At 37.0% G+C, this 17,692-nt stretch overlaps 1 protein-coding gene across 2 annotated transcripts in view; it reads right to left on the bottom strand.

Annotated features, from left to right (window-relative positions):
* Positions 1-1,942: 1,942 nt before the first annotated feature.
* The window catches only part of SOX30 (SRY-box transcription factor 30), a 35,193-nt gene continuing 19,443 nt past the window's right edge, over positions 1,943-17,692 (bottom strand). The window contains exon 5 of one of the 2 annotated variants that reach the window (XM_040975789.1): positions 1,943-2,851. In XM_040975789.1, coding sequence (XP_040831723.1) covers positions 2,470-2,851 — 382 coding nt within the window. In that variant the 3' untranslated portion in view covers positions 1,943-2,469. The remainder of the gene's footprint in view (positions 2,852-17,692) is intronic. The other variant, XM_040975799.1, reaches the window with a different exon arrangement.

Raw genomic sequence — 17,692 nt, 5'->3', positions numbered from 1 at the left:
TTGTCAATCTATTGCAGTGAAATTTTTCATTTGTAAAAACCCAGAACATCTTTGACCAAAGGACAGACCATTTGGCTTTCTAAACATCCTGACATTTCAACACACGTTGAGATTAGTCATATAGCAAATGCCATTACCTTCAATTCTTTAGAACAAACAAGGCAAGGCCTGTTAGATAACATGTGTGGTGCTTACAGAGTATGTGGTGCTTTGAAGACCTGGAGAGCTGGACGAGTTACTAGTTACAGGGAAGGATTTTGTTTAGTTTCCTCAGTGATTTACAGAGCTATAAATAACCAGATACAGACATTTGCAGTTAGGTTTGCTTATCTGCAACCTAGTACTTTTCTAAATAAGAGATGCCCCGATTTCCCAACCCAAATTCTACTAGGGATCTGTAAACAGCTCGAATGTCTGCCTTCTGATGTCAGCACTGAGGAAGAGGCAGGAAAAGATTCTTAAGAGTTGCAGGGTTCTGTGTTGGCACAGTAGGTGACCATTACCTACAACTAGGCATCCCAGATGGGCACTGGTTTGTGTTCCAGCTGCCCCATTTCCAAACCAGCTCCTCACTAAGGTGCCTCAGGAGGCAAAGACGGTCCAAATGCTTGTACCCTGCTACCCTTATGGACAGTCCTGACGAAGCTCCTGGTTCCTGGCTTTGGCCTGGCACAGCTGCTTGCAGCGATCTGGGGAGTGAACCAGTAGATGGAAGAAATCTCTCTCTCTTTCCTTCTAATAAATGAATCTTTTTTTTTTTTTTTTAAGTTTCCTAACCTGAAAGAAAAGACTGTGGAAGGCATCAAAGGAAGGAAAGAAAACAGGCAGTTAGGAAATAATGAACTCTGCTCTGTAACATCCCCAACTGATTTGTGTGTAGAAATAAAGTCCATGATGAAAACCCAATTTAGTCACAAAGGTGTTATTAAGGGAGAATGAATAAAATGGGTCAAATTATTGCTAACATTTCTGCTTCATGGTAAAAACATCAAACATCAATATAGACATAGACAACCTAATGTTACTTGAGATACGAAGTGACATGTTTGTCCTCTATCAACCAAAAAATTCAGGTTTTGCTCTTTAATTGCTCTGTTATTTAACCACTACAATGGGATTGTGCAAAACAATGCAGAATAAAAAATACAAGAATAAAATTTTTATTGAATCAATGTTAAATATAGTAAGCACAGTGTTGACTGAAATGCATATTACAATAACAGCCTTTGCTTAAGAAATAAGTACAGGTTTGGTAAAAGAAATTGGAAGCTTAGGACAGGTTTTTTACATACAATTTTCCAAGCAATTTTCAGTCATAAAATCTTGATTTGCATAAATCATACAGATCACAGAGGGAATATTGATTTCTTGCAATTTACCATCATTACTTCACTGGATGCCTTGTCCATCTGTACAGGTCTTCTCTGTTTATAAACAGGCACTTACCAAGAACTGGAGCTTTTTATTCTCTGTGAATTAAACAAATTCCACATGGTCTTTTTTAAAAGAAACTCCATGGCTTTCAAGACAGCTGCTTGACCCAAATCTGAAAGAGCCCTTCCATTCCGGGGAATGCTTAGGTCATGTATACATGTGTGGAGTGTGGAAGTAGAATCAGAATGTGTGCACATAGTCGTTGATACAAGTTGAAGTCTCATGGAAACTACAGATTCTTTGCAATTCTGGAGGTTATTAGGTGAAAACAAACACAGGTAGGTGGTATGGACAATTACCTTGAATGAACAGTACTAATTGTGATTATTTGTATCCCCAAACAGAAAACACCCAACAAGAATAATTTTGTCTGTTTTTTTTAATTATAACAAAAATAGAACAATAAATGCCAAATGCAAAAAGATACTCAAAAAATATAAAAATGTTTAGGAACAGAAATGACTAAATTTACCTGAAAGAACTACCCAGTTGCCATTGAAAGACATTTGCAACTTGTTTATTCAATAAGTCAAATTTAGTAACTGAGTTCCAGTTCACTACTAAAATTCATCAAAACATTTCCAAAATGTTACATAAAAACTGACAACATTCATAGATATTACATAAACACCAAACAAGCAAATCAATAAAAAGAAATGTATCTGAGATAAAATACAAATTCATATTTGTCATCCCAGACACATGTAATTATGCATATACACATATCCCTTCCACTCACATATACTTGTGAAGCTTCTGTATTTTATAGCTGGCATGACAAGACAAAAATACTACATGTTGATGTAAATTTCAGCCATAAAAATAAGCTACTTCATACTTAAATATTCCTATGATGGAATATCAGGACTCTGGTTTCACTAATCAAAATTTCATGAAGATATAACTGCATTTGATTTTGATTCCTCAAATCATGGCTGAAAATTTTTAGTAAAGCATCTTAGGCTTTTTTTCTCACACCAACTGACCCAGATGTATTTTAAGAAATGTTTATTTTCTGTGCACATGGTTTTAAAATTATAAATTCCTGAGCACTTTTTCTTCTTCCTCTTCATCACTGTCAGTGACATTGACCTGCTGGATGCTGGAGGGAGTTGATGTGGGAGCTGTGAAGACATTCTCCAGGGCGCCAATGTCCAGCTGAGGCATGGGATTTAGGTACTCCTCCCCACTGTGGCTGTGACTGCTATAGTAAGAGGTCCCGTCCATACTCTCACAGTTCTGAGACTCTTCCTTGTGTGTGCGCTCATCTGGATAGTCTCTAAAAGGATAGTCTCGATTTAAAGCTGAAAACATAGCCTCATGTTTTTGGTACCTGTCTTCATAATAACCAAGGCATTCTGGCATTGAACTTGGAAAATTTCCATAGCCAAAGGGAGGCCGACTATAAGGACACGTGCTACAGCAGAAAGACACAAAAGAGGAATTAGATCAGACCTTGCCCACTACTGCCTTGCATAAAAGACTAACTGAACTAGCCAACTGCGTTCTCTGTGAATCCTGGAAAGCCCCCAAAATATTTTCTGCAACGACTTTATGTACTCATCTGATCTTTCCCCACTGCCCAGTCCCTACCCAAAATAAACAGCCTAGTATGTGACTGGAACATTCATCTACTGCCGGCCTGCTGCTTCTCACTTTTACCTTTTGACACTTAGATAAAGAAAACATGTTTATTCTTTTTCTCATAACGTTTTACACCATCTAAGGCTTTTTGCTTGTTTGTTCATTCAGGATTTATTGGCTAGACTGCCAGACAGAATGCAGAGGAACTAGTGATAAAGATACATAAGACATTTCTCTACTCTCAAGGACAGGGCTGTGCAGAGAAGCGTCTGGTTGGGAAAAGCAGCTTGCACTACACTATGCTAAAATAACACACAACGATCATTCTCACTGGTATTGAAGGAACTCAAGGGGATAGATACTAGGATGTATAATTGGGGCACTGAGAGGATTATAATCAATCTTAACACTGACATTTAAAAAATAGTAAATTAAAAACACCAGAATGATTTACAACTGATATTAAATATTAAAACTATGTAGGTCTGGCATGGTAACCTAGTAGCTAAAGTCCTTGCCTCGCATGCACCAGGATCTCACACTTGATCCTAGCCAAAAGGCCGAGAAGCGATGCACCAGGATCTCATATGGGCAGCAGTTCTAACCCCGGCAACTCCACTTCCCATCCAGCTCCCTGCTTGTAGCCTGGGAAGGCAGTAGACGATGCCCAAAGTGTTGGGACCCTACACCCATGTGGGAGACTGGGAAGAGGCTCTGGGCTATTGGCTTTGGACAGGCTCAGTTCTGGCTATTGTGGCCACTCGGGGAGTGAAACAGTGTCACGTGCTGAATGCTGCTGGGTTATCAGTCACGGCAATGCCACACCGTTGTGTCCACTGCTTCCCTGTGTCTGTCAGTTTCTAGGTACCCCTCTGCTGTCGTTCTGTCCTCTTCTATTTCCTGCAACATGCACTCTCTGCTTCACACTGCTTAATGTTTCTCCATCCATTTCAATGTGTCCTTACCCTATTCTGCCATCTTGATTCTCAAAAAGGAATAAATCTTACACCAAAAAACAAAAACAAAAACAAACTTCGCAGTTTTATTCAAAAATAAATTGGAAATGCAGAATGTGAAAAAATTTTTAAATATGAGAAGTCTTTAAAAATACTATGAGAAGGATCTTTGAAAAGCAAAAAGAATGTATTTTGTGTTGGGGGGGGGGGGTCAGTCCAGTGGCATAGTAGGCTAATCCTCTGCTCATAGCACCAGCATTCCATATGGGCACTAGATCTAGTCTTGGCTACTCCAGTCTGATCCAGCTCCCTTCTAATGGCCTGAAAAGGCAGTGGAGGAGGGTCCACGACTCAGGACCCTGCACCCAACTGTAAGACCAGGTAGAAGCTCATGGCTTCAGACTGGATCTGTTCTGCTCGTTGTGGCAGCCATCCAGCAAGTGAACAAGCAGAAGAAAGATCTCTGCATGTCTCTCTCTTTCTCTGTAATGCTTTCAAGAAAAGTAAATTTTTAAAAAGAAACCTCCTTTTTAATATATTTTTGTAAAAAGAAAAAAAGGAGGAAGTATGTATTTTGAAAACTTGTATGTGGATTTCAAAATTTTTGAACCAAAGTAACTTTACCTTTTAATTTTATTTTCCATAAACTTTTTGAAGTACCATTACATTTTTTTTTTTTGCAAACTGGTAAATTTATGTACATTTTTGTAAACTTGCAGAATCCAACAGTCTGCCATTAAAAGAAAATCCTTTGTTTGAAAGTATCATCCTCCCCTTTAACAGCACAGAACAAGAATCACGGGAAGAAAAGGACAAAATCAAGAACTCCTCAGGCTCACGGACTCCATCTAGTGTCAGACAACATGGCTGTGAGAGACTGTGCTCAGCAAAACCCCATGAAAAACTGATGTTTATATCCTGCCTTAAAAAAATGAAAAAAGCTAACAATTTGTTTTTAAAACATAAATATGATCTACACACTATACTAATATCAAATTATTTGAAAGCCCTACATTCCCAACTTTAAGTCTTCAAATGCTTCAAGGAGTGTCTCACTCCTTTTAAATAGAATATAGGATTTCTAAAAATGTTCAGATTTCCATACCTACTGCCATACACTAGTTTGGGGTTTTCAGTTTAATAACATGTCCTGAGTACTGTGCTCCAAGCTTTCCCACCTTTAACTCTTCACCAACAATGGATTTCTACAGACAATCAAGAAATAAAAACTATAGCCTCCACAGAGCCTTCACTTCACTATCTTTTTTTCAGGAGTCATTGTGTATTTGGTAGAGAATTTAAAACAGATCATAATACAAAATTGGAGATTCTAAAACAGGAAGAAAACCCAAAAGTATAGGTATTTTCTGGACATGGCTAAAACCTGCAATCCCGATGGCTACACAGGGACTGGTGTGGAAAAGGCATTAGTGCCGTCTTCCCAGAACAAAGAGATCAATTCAGACAATAGTGATCTCACGGGATTACCTGGGTGAAAATGAGTAGTATTGGCTAAAATGTAATGAGCATTTTCTGTTTTCAAGGCATTGGCTAAGAAACTTACATGTTAATCTCAGCTATTTCTATGAGGTAAGTATCATAAATACCTACGTTTTAAGAATGAAATAACAGAGCCTTAAAAGATTAAGTAACATGCTCAACGTCACATATTTAGTAAATGGCAAAACAGAATCAGCCAATCTGATTAAAACATTTGTTCTCCTGTTATGCCACACTACTATGTGCCACACAGAAACCTGATAAACTTGTCTCAATCTCAATTTTGAGGCTTCAGTGCTAACATAAACATCTTAAAAGATCTCTCATGAGAAACAGGAGTGCATATTACTGACATGGAAATTAGAAACACTAGTTAAATTTGTGGTTGGAAAGCCTTGCAAGAAATTACAGTTAATAATATGCTCATAAACAAATTAACATATGTACATTTTCCTTTTGCTTTTAAGATGAACAAATTATAAATCCCAACAAAATCTAATAAAATCCATCATCTATAGGGGAAGAAAGGAAGCAGGAAAGTGACAGAAACTAGATCTCTCTGAATATACACTTTTAAAAGTTCATTTGTGTATTTCAAAGCAGAGTAAGAGAGAGAGAAAGAGTATGAATTGTCCATCAGACCAAAGTGAGAAGCCCAGGAAGTGGGAACTCCATCTAAGTCACCCATGTGGGTGGTAAGGGTTAGCACCCATCCGCTGTCTCCCAGGGACGTCTTAGGGAGATGGCCGGAAGCACATTAGCCAGGGTGCACAATGGTGTCCCCTATCAGACATAGGCATCCCAAGGGCAGCTTAACCAGCTGTACTGCAAAATCTGCCTTGTGCTTTTGACTTTGAAGCAGATTTTTGAGGAATAAATCCTTAAAACTTGAAAACAAACTCAAGTTTATACTGTGTAGTTGACATAACTATACAGAGAAAATGATTTTAAGATAATTTAAACATGGTATTTTTATCATGTCTTCTTGATACTGCATACCCTAAAGAGAAAAAAAATCTTAAATTGCATTTTATTGCTAGTGATATTGCAGCTATGGAACTATTTCAATCCCTACTTAAAAACTATAGATAGGAAGATAGGTAGGTAGGTAGGTTCAGAAAAATATTTTGTAGAATAAAGCAAATAAATAAACAATTATGTTATTGTCAGTGAAACTAATATCCATCTTGAGGGAAATATATCAATATAAAATCAAATATTTTAACTTAAATTACATTTATTTAAAAATTTTTAATATGAACTCATGAGCTATTTTTCTCATACAAAAAATATATATTTCCTAATAATTTCCACTGAAATGGATTAGACACTTGGCAAATTTAGTAGCAATAAACATTGCTACTGTCCAAATTGTTATCAGTAAGTACAACCTTCACTTAGAAAAATTAGAGTTTCTGGGTGAAATAGCTAATTCCAGGTCTAGCATTGATAAATAACGTCAAGATGAGCCTGCAACATACTATACAAAAAAGAAAAAGATACCCAAGGTAAAGACAGACACAAGGGCCAATGTGCAACCAATCGATCAAAGATGTATTATGGAACATGAAATAACAGAGATATCTGAAACATAGAAGAGTGCACTGAAATGCACTTGCTCTTAATGATCTCAAAACAAAAACAAGATTCACTGTGGTCAGTATGGTGGTGCAGCGAGTTAAGCTAATCCTGGCTACTCCATTTCGGATCCAGCTTCCTGATAATGCACTCAGAAAACAGCAGAAGTTGGCCCAAGTGTTTGAGAGCCACAGATGTGAGTTCCAGGCTGGCACAGCCCAGCCCAGCACTGACCACTTGAGCAGAGAGGCAGCAAATACAGTTTCTCTCTAACTCTGCCTTTTAAATAAACAAATATAAAAAAAAATTCAGGGATTTGTGAAAGGAATAATTTTTTTAAAAAACCAAAAATAGTAATAAGGGATGAAGAAATACCATTTAGAAGAGTTACCATTTTACAATCCCATGGAGTAGGCAACAATCATCATTGCTACTAAAATCCTCAGGCTGGTATTTCACAACTTCCATTGTCCATCAGAACAACCTGGGGGTTCTTCAATACTGTTGTCCAGGTTCTATGCCATCACACAGAGACTGACAGTCTGAGATGGTGCCAGCATGTCAGAACTTTCTAAGCTCTTCAAGTGCTGCTGCTCTGCAGCCAAGAAATGAGAAGCACTGGTTTCCTGCGAGGCTGATGGAAAACTGACAATCAGACTGAAATTACATGAATCTCATACAGGTAAGTCTTAACTAGTGAAAGTATAGAGGGGCAAAGACTTCTTGCGCCTTTTGATGTGACACAACTCAAGCTCTACAGAACCACTTATGAAGTGTCACTGTCCCTCAATCCCCTCCCAAAAAAATGGTAAAAAGAGAAAAAAATGAATCAATCTAATCAAGCTTCAAGATACATCATTTTACAGGGAAAATGGGTGACAGAGAATCCTATTGGGTTAAATGTGGGAAGCGGTAATTTCTTGTTTATTCAATAAGTATATGGTACAATAAGTATATGGTACTAAAAAATAAAAGAGAAGTGTACAATGAAGGAAAAATGACATTCCATAAATAAAATGTGTATGCCTTGCTTAGATCCTGATTTATATACACCAACTCTGAAGAGATAGTTTTGAGACAATTAAGGAAAAGTTACTGGACAGCAAAAAGGAATCAACAATTTTTCAGGTGTGACAATGGTTAGAGATGGGAGACATGTAAGCGGCCTAGCACGTAATGCTTCTGCCAGCAATGCAGGTATCCCAATGCAGTACCCATGGGTCCTGGTTCTAATCCTGACTGCTTCACTTTCAATCCAGCTCCCTGCTAATGTTCTGGGAAGAGCAGCAGAAGGATGGCCCAATTGCTTGGGCCCTGTCACTCAAGTGGGAGACCCAGATGAATCTCCTGGCCTCTGCCTGGCCTTGCCCTGGTCATTTTAGTCAACCTGGGGAGCTAACCAACCGATGGAAGTTTTCTCCTCCTTTCTCTTTTTAAATCTCTCTTTTTAATAAAATGGTTGGTGGTCATTTCTGCAAGTCCTTATCTAGTAAATACACATCTACATGTTTGACATGTGAATTAGATGTTCATGATGCAGTTTAAATAACCCAAAATACTTCTACCAAAAATAGGGGGACAGAGGAATAGGAATTGTGAAAATGTTAATTGTTAACATTAACAATTAACATCAATTGTGAAATTGTTAATAATTATTGAAACCAGATGATGAATATTATCCCTGTTCTGCGTGCAAATTGTCTATATTAACAAAATGAAAATGAAACAAAAATAAAATGCTATTAATGAAAGATAGCAAATTTTTGTTTTTTATTTTTACTTACACATTTATTTATTTATTTGGAAAAACAGCATTAATGGCAAAGAAGACTAGAGTTTCTTCCAGTCTTTGCCCACACTGTCATCTTCAAGAGTTGGGACTTTGTGCTCACTGCCCTGGAGAGAAGTGTCCTCCAGTGGCTGGCAGTGTTGGCTGTCTTTAGGCCCAGGGTCACACTGCTTATGTCATGGATCATGTTCTCCACTGAGAATGTCCAGCAGCTAGAGAAATGCAGATGCAAAATGTCCCTAGATCCAGGCATTACTCTTCCCTTTGTATTAACCTGAAGTGCTTCGTCCCACAGAATTTACTTGTGTGGCCTTATTTTGTTCCAAAATAAAGTGCTTCTTGAACCATGGAAACAGTGACTGGGCTGGTATACAAGGAAGGGTGTCAACAAGTTTGAAAGTTGGTGAGTCGTCATACACAGTCAAATCAACATATACCACGGATCAGTGCTAAACTTATGCCAAATGTGTAACATTACAGTCTATTACAAGGCCAATGCTTTTAATACCTTCTTTAAACATATATATTTACAAAATGCATAAAATTAGGCATTGTTACTTCAAAGGACACAAAAGCAAAGGGCCTGTGGTAAACTGAACAATGTCCCTGCCCTAAAGATCCTGTATCTCCTAAGACCCAGCATCTGTGAACATGTAATCATATACAGCAAAAAGGGGTATGCAAATATAGATTGAGAAAATATGGTCTCAGTTTATTGAATAAAACTTTCAATAAATTTGAGTGAAGGTATAAAGAATATATATTCCTGTCTAGCTCCTGAGCTTAGAAAAGTATTTAATCTTTTTCCATTAAGTATGTAACTTGTGGCTTTTTGGTACATGCTTTTTATCAAGTTTTCCTTGTATTTCTAGCTTGTTGCAATGTTCGACATGAAGAAGTACTAAACTTCATGAAATGTTTATTCTCTACCTGTTGAAATGATGTGACTTTTGTCTTTTATTATTCTTCAGTGCTATACTGTAGTTGTTAAACTAGCCTTCATTCCTAAGCTAAAGCCGACTGGTCATGCTCTTGAATCCTTTTAACATGTTAGTGAATTCAAGTTGCTGATAATATTGAAGATCCTAAGAGAGATTAACTTGTAAGTTTTTCTTGTTGTATTTATCCAATTTTGATACCAGTGTAATATTAATTTCACAGAATTGAATTGGGAAATGTTGCCTTGCCTTCCAATTTTTGGATGAGTTTGAATCTAAAATATGTCTTGTGTAGACAGTATACAGTTAGATCTTAATGTTTTTATCCAGCGTGAGAGTATGATCACTTAATCCATTCATAGGAGATCCAAGAGGGCCAAATAGGGAGCAGGTATGTTACCACTACAAAGAAACTTCACCCTGGGCTCACTGAAAATCAAGGCCAAAGCAACAACCCAAGTGAGATCCTGCATCCCACCCAAACCATGAGCTGTATTCCAGTAAATCCTATACCTTAAAGAATAGGGAGAATGACTTCAGATATGCAAATGTCAATGCAGTACTACAGAAGACACGAAGAAGCAGCTAGATAGCATAATGCCTCCAAAAGAACAGAATACTTCTCAAAAATTAGTTCCTAAACTAAAGGGAATCTATGAAATACCAGAAATTCAATCCAAAATGATGGTAAGGAAATTCAATGCAGTGCGAGGGAATACAGATAATTAAAGAGAGGAAGAAATCAATTAATGACATGTGAAGATCTTACTCGGAAATATAGATCATTAAAGAAGGAGGAAATAGAAATTTTGAAGATGAAATCAAGAAGTGAAATTAAAAAAATATGTTTAAGAGTTTTAACAGCAGAATAGTCCAAGTGGCAGAGTAAATTTTTCCCTGAGGACAAGACTTTATGGATAACAAAGACAGAAAAAAGAAGAAAAAAGTTAAAAGAACTGAAACAAGCTTATGAAAAAGATGGGATACTATTAAATGACCAAATATTCATATTACAAGTATTACTGGAGAAGGCAAAAGGCATTGAGAGCCTGGTACATAAAATAATAGTTGAAAATAAAGTCAAATTATCCACAGTAAAGGAAATAATCCTAAAAACAAGAAAAGTATCAAGTTACACATAAAAAAATTCAATTAGACTAACACACTTCTCAACAGAAACTCCATTAGCCATATGAGAATGGGGTGAGGTATTTAAGTTCTTAAAAGAAAAAACCAAGAATATTATATAAAGCAAAGTGATCTTTTTGAAAGTGAAGGACAAGGTCCAGCATGATGGGTCAGGAATTAAATGCTCACCATGAACATGTCGGAATCCCATAGGGTGCTGGTTTGTGTCGTAACAGCTCCACTTCCCATCAAGCTCTCTGCAGTGGTCTGGGAAGCAGTATAGGATGGCTCAAGGCCTTGGGGCTGGACATCTGCATGGGAGATCCGGAAGAAGCTCCAGGCTCTTGGCTTCATATCGACTTAGTTCCTGCTGTTGCGGACAGCCATTTGGGAGTGAACCAGTGGATGGAAGATCTTTCTCTCTGTATCTCCTTCTCTTTGTAAATTTGCCTTTCCATTAAAAGTGAAATAAATGTTTGAAAAACAAAAGTGAAGTAGAAACACGGCATTTTCCAGATAAACAAAACCTGAAGGAATTCACCACCACCAGAGCCGCTGGACAAGAAATTCTGAAGGTAACAAGTAAATATCATGAAAACATCTGACACTACTAAATTCACTCACAGAACAGGAATAATCAGTATCCAAACAACAAAGTGACAGGTGTTAGTTCTTATCTATAAATACTAGCTTTTCATGTAAATGGATTAAATTCTCCAGCCAAAAGAAATCTGGCTAAACAGATTAAAAAAAAAAAAAAGACTCCATTGTTTGTTGCCTACAAGATATACTTCAGAAATAAAGATACAAATAGACTGAAAGTGAAGGCTGGAAAAAGACATACCAGACAAATGGAAATCATAAGTGTGTATGCGTCCAGCACAAGGCCATAAATAAGTACAACAGATACCATTAGGCTGAAAGGAAGAGACAAACTCAAAAAATTTGGAGTGTGTGAATTCAACGTCTCCTTCTCAAAGCACAGATTATCCAGAAATAAAACTAATAAAGATTCCACGGAGCTGAAGTACTCTATCAGACACTTGCCGGACACACCGCCTGAAAGCTGCAGAACACACTTTCTTCTCATCGCACATGCAACATTTTACATACATCATAAGTTATGCCATAGTCAAGTCTTGGTAAATTTAAAAAACTGAAATTGTATCTCTGCAGACAACAAAAGAATAAAACTAGAAACCAACAAGAATAGTAGAATACTGATAAATACACAGAAATCATACAACATGCTACTAAATGATCAGTGGGTAACTGAAGAAATTTAAAAAGAAATCAAAAGCTTTTTTTAGAATGAGAATGAAAATATAACATATTAAAATAAGGGATATGGGCCTGGCACAATAGCGTAGTGGTTAAGGTCCTCGCCTTGTACATGCTGGGATCCCATATGGTCGCTGGTTCTAATCCCAGCAGCTCCACTTCCCATCCAGCTCCCTGCTTGTGGCCTGGGAAAGCAGTCGAGGTCGGCCCAAAGCCTTGGGACCCTGTACCCGCATGGGAGACCTGGAAGAGCTCCTGGTTCCCAGCTTTGGATTGGCTCAGCTTCAGCCGTTGCGGCCACTTGGGGAGTGAACCATCGGACAGAAGATATTTCTCTCTGTCTCTCCTCCTCTCTGTATATCCCTCTTTCCAATAAAAAAAAATAAATAAAATTATGGAATACAACAAAAGTAGTATTTAGAGGGAGGTTTATAGTATTAAGTGCTTACATTTTTTAAAATAGAAATATCTCAAATAAAATAATCAATGATACATTTTAAATACTTAGAAAAACAAGAACAAGTCAAACCCCAAATCAATAGGAGGCAAAAATAATTATTGCAGCATAAATAAATGAAATTGAAACAAAAATTTAAAAAGATCAACAAAACAAAACTTGCTTTTTTTTAGAACAAAATAGACCTCTACCTAGATTTAAAAAAAATTAAATAAATAAAATTACACATGAAAAAAAGACATTATAATCAACACCACTGAAATACAAAAGATAATAAGAAACTATTATGAAAATCTGTATGCTAATAAATTGGAGAACCTCAAATATATGGATGAATTCATGGACCTAGCATGATTTTATATATATATATATGTATATATATATATAAAATATGTATATATATATATATATATATATATATACAATCCAAACAGACCCATGACAAGCAATGAGATTGAAGCAATAATTCAAAATCTTCCACTAAGGAAAAATCCTGGACCTGATGGCTTTACTACTGAATTCCTTTTTTTTTTTTTAAGATTTTTATTATTTAGTTTTATTACAAAGTCAGATATACAGAGAGGAGGAGAGACAGAGAGGAAGATCTTCTGTCCACTGATTCACTCCTTAAGCAGCCACAACGGCCAGAGATGAGCTGATGTAAAGCCGGGATCCAGGAACCTCTTCCAGGTCTCCCACAAGGGTGCAGGGTCCCAAGGCTTTGGGCCGACCTCGACTGCTTTTCCCAGGCCACAAGCAGGGAGCTGGATGGGAAGTGGAGCTGCCGGGATTAGAACCAGCGACCATATGGGATCCTGGCGCATTCAAGGCGAGGACTTTAGCTGCTAGGCCATGCCACCGGGACCTACTGTTGAATTCTATAAAACATTTATAGAGGAACTAAGTCGAATATTTTTTACACTGCTCCAAAACATTGAATAGTATGGAACCCTGCCAAACTCTTTTGAAGAGGACAGGATCACTCTGAGAGCAGAACTGAACGAAGGCATAATATGAAAAGAAAGCTGTAGTCCTACAGATTTGATGAGCATAGTTGCAAAGATTCTCAACAAAATATTTGAAACGGAATAAAAACCTGGAATATCCATTAGATCACTCATCAAGTGGTATCTATCCCAGAAATGGGAGAGTTCGCATACACAAATCAATAAATGCTATCGACCACATCAGATGAAAAACAAAAATCACATAATCATCTCAAAATGGAAAAAGCATTTCTTAATATTCAAAAACTTTTCATTAAAAAAAACACTGCACAAACTATGTTTAGATGGAACATACCTCAGATTTGTAAGACTATGTATAAAACATCCACAGTCAATATCATAAACAGAAAAAGATTGCCCACTTCCATCACTATTCAATATAGTACTGACAATATTAGCAAGAGCAATTATAGAGGAGAAAAACAGAAGGCACCAAAACTGGAAATGAAGAATTCAAAAAACCATGTTGGCAGACGACCAGATGTTGTACATTGGGAAACCTAAAAATTCTAACAGAAAGTTGTTAGAACTGATAGAACAATTCAGCGAAGTTGCAGGTTACAAGACGAACAACTAAAAAATTGCACATTCTTTTAATGCACTAGTGATGAGCTCACTAAAAGAGCAATCAAGAAAGAAATTCTATTCATAATAGCCACAAAAATCTAATACTTAAGAATAAATGTAGCCAAAGAAATGAATGATCTCTACAATGAAAATTATAAAACACTCATAAAAAATCATCAAGGACAGAAAAATTGAAAGACATGCCTTTCTCAGGGATTGGCACAATCAGTATTATTAAAATGTCTATACTACCTATGCAATCTACAGAATCAGCACAATTCCCACCAAAATACCAACAACATTCTTTGCAGAACTGGGGAAAAAATCTCTAAAACTCATATGGAATCGCAAAAGATCCAGAATTACCAAAAAAAAAAAAAAAACCACTTAAAAAAGTCAACTTGCAGGCATTGTAATGTCAGACTTCAGAGTGTACTGCACAATTATTCTAATTAAAATGGTGTGATATTGGCATAAAAACTGACACCTAGCACAATGGAACAGAATAAGAAGTCCAGAAATTAATCCACATAAATACAGGTGATTAATTTTTGACAATATTCAGAGGACACATTAAAGTAAAGGTAACCTCACAAATGATTCTGGCACATCTGGATGTATACATGTACAGGAATGAAATTAGATTCATGCCTTTCATCATGTGTAAAAATTAACTCAAGATGGATAAAAAACCTAAATTCAAGACGTGAGAATATGAAGTTGCTGGAAAAAAATATGTGGAACTACTCCAAGACATTGGTGTAGCTGGCAATTTCTTGGATAAAAACACAAAAACAAAAGTAAAAGCACAATGAAACAAATGGGATTTATATCAAATTCAAAAGCTTCTACCAAGCAAAGCTCAAAAGAGTGAACAGATATCCAACATAATGTGAAAAATTATTTGCGAGCTACCTATCCAACTAAGGATTACTATATCTTGAATATATCAGCAATTTAAAAACTCAACAACAATTTTTAAAAATCCAGTTAATAGGCAACAAATTTATACAATTATGCTCAGTATTCACAGTTGTCAGTGGAATGCAAATCAAAATCACAATGATATATCACTGTGCTTCTGTCAGAATGACTAAAACCCCAAACACAGAATAACAAATGCTGGCAAGGAAGTGGAGAAAGGCAAACACTTACACACTGTTGGTGGAAATGTAAACTAGTTGAGCCACTGTGGGAAACAGTATGGAGACTGCTTTAAAATCAATATATAAATTTGTCATATAATTTAGCAATCTCACATCTGAACATATACTAAAAAGATATTTATCAGAGATACCTCTATCACCAAAATATGGTATCAGCCAAGGTGTTCACCATATGATGAATGGATAAAGACATCGTGACATACATAAACACTGGAAAAAGTTATGAAAAAGAATGGTGGGGCCCGGCGGCATGGCCTAGTGGCTAAAGTCCTCGCCTCGAACGCACCAGGATCCCATATGGTCGCTGGTTCTAATCCTGGTCGCTGGTTCTAATCCCATTTCCCATCCAGCTCCCTGCTTGTGGCCCGGGAAAGCAGTCAAGGACGGCCCAAAGCCTTGGGACCCTGCACCCACGTGGGAGACCAGGAAGGGGCTCTGGGCTCCTGGCTTTACATCAGCTCAGCTCTGGCCGTTGTGGCTGTTTAAGGAGTGAATCAGTGGACAGAAGATTTTTGTCTCTGTCTCTTCCTCTCTGTATATCTAACTTTGCAATAAGAAGAAAATAAATCTAAAAAAAAAAAAAAAGGTTATGCTACTACAGTTTTAATGGTCTCTACCAAATTTACTGTATATGAGTAAAAGTCATTTTTCCATTTAATCGTTGTTTCCAGAGCCTGCCTTCATTCTGTTACAGGAGGGTCTTTTTGCCTTTTACTTGCTTAACTCTTTAGTTGCTGGAGCATTAAGCCCTGTCTGCAATGTAAATTTAAAGATAGACTATATCAAATATGAAGGAGAGAAGGGGGAAAAAGGAGCAGCGAGGTGGGAAGGAGTGAAGGAGAGGGAGGGAGAAGGAGAGTAGCATTTCTTTGTCAGAACTGTTATCTAGTAACGGTACTGAACCTGTTAAAATCTGAACAAAAGAAAAAGTTTTAAATTCATTCACGTTTAACGTTACTATTATATGATTAGATTTATGTCTGCCATTTTGCTTTTGGTTTTCTATGCATCTCCGGTTTTCTTTTGGGCTTTCTATTTCTCTTTTTACTATGTTCTTTTGCTTTGATTTTTATTACTATAACATTTTGTTTCTTTCAAATGTTCTTCAGGTTTTTTGTTTTTTTTGTTGTTGTTTTCTCAGTCTTTGCTTCAAGTCTGTATTTTTTAAAAAAAGATTTATGTTTTCCTATTTGAGAGGCTAATCTATAGAGTGCTGGGGTCCGTGCAGTAGGTGTGGATGACACGAAGGTGTGAAGAGAACAGCTCCCCTGTTTGGCAGGGCCTGGCAGATGTCTCTCTGACCACCTTGACACGTCTCACCCCCTTTTTGCATGGACTCTCAGCTACCCCACTAAGAATTCTGTAATCTATTAAGGCATTGTTGTTTGGCCCTGTGAAATGGCTTTTGCAACCAGTGTGAGCTTGAGAGTTAATGTCGCTGATAATGTCTTGGTGAGTGGGCCTTTGACAATTTACACACAAGAGCACAATTAAGCCCATGCCATTCTGGACACCTTGTTGGGTACTTAACCACTGCCTCAGAATCTGGCCCAGACATGTAGCACACCTTCTGGGAAAGGGCTCGATAAAATATCCTAAATATTAATGCAAGTGATGGGAGTAAGAGCTGAAACTGCTATGGAAATAAATATAGTTATTGTTATCTCAAAGGCTAGCCTGTCTTTGCAATTTCTTTGGAGCATAGAAAATGTAACTATTTTAGCCTTTTACAATTTTTAGCTAGAGGAATTAAGGATGCTTTTATTAAAGAAATATGCTTTTAATTATTGTTTCATTGTTTATAGGGTTGTAGAGTCTATAGTTGTAGGGGGAATTTAACATTTGAGACTTTTGTCTTGGATTTTTATGTTTTTTCCTTGTGACATTATTCCCATAATATGACTGGTAAACTGTAGAACTAGAAATCTGGTAGGAATGTATTATTGATTAGCAGGTAATCGCATGCGCCTTGGCCTTGGAGTCCTGGCTGTTGCTCCATGGTTACTACTGAAAAGTGAATAATGGCTTGCTTTGAAGAAAATGAATACAGTATTTTGCAGAATTATCTTTAGGGCACCTGCTTACTCTTCTGTGCTTTATTATCTTTCCTTTTTCTTCTTTAGACTACATAATGTGTATCAGCCTATTGTCTAGTTGGTTGACATTTTCTTCTGCCAGTTGAACTTTTGCTGTTAGGTCACTCCAGTGGATTTTTCATTTTAGCTATATTTCAGCTAAGTGGCCGAATTTTTATTTATTTTATAATTCCCATATCTATTATATTCTGCCTTTGATGAAACATCATCA

The sequence above is a fragment of the Ochotona curzoniae genome, unplaced genomic scaffold (assembly GCF_017591425.1).
Source record: "Ochotona curzoniae isolate NIBS_2020 unplaced genomic scaffold, NIBS_Ocur_1.0 contig_1, whole genome shotgun sequence".
Taxonomy (NCBI): Eukaryota; Metazoa; Chordata; class Mammalia; order Lagomorpha; family Ochotonidae; genus Ochotona; species Ochotona curzoniae.
Note: the sequence above shows the minus strand (reverse complement) of the source record. Positions and strands in the feature narration are given on the sequence as shown.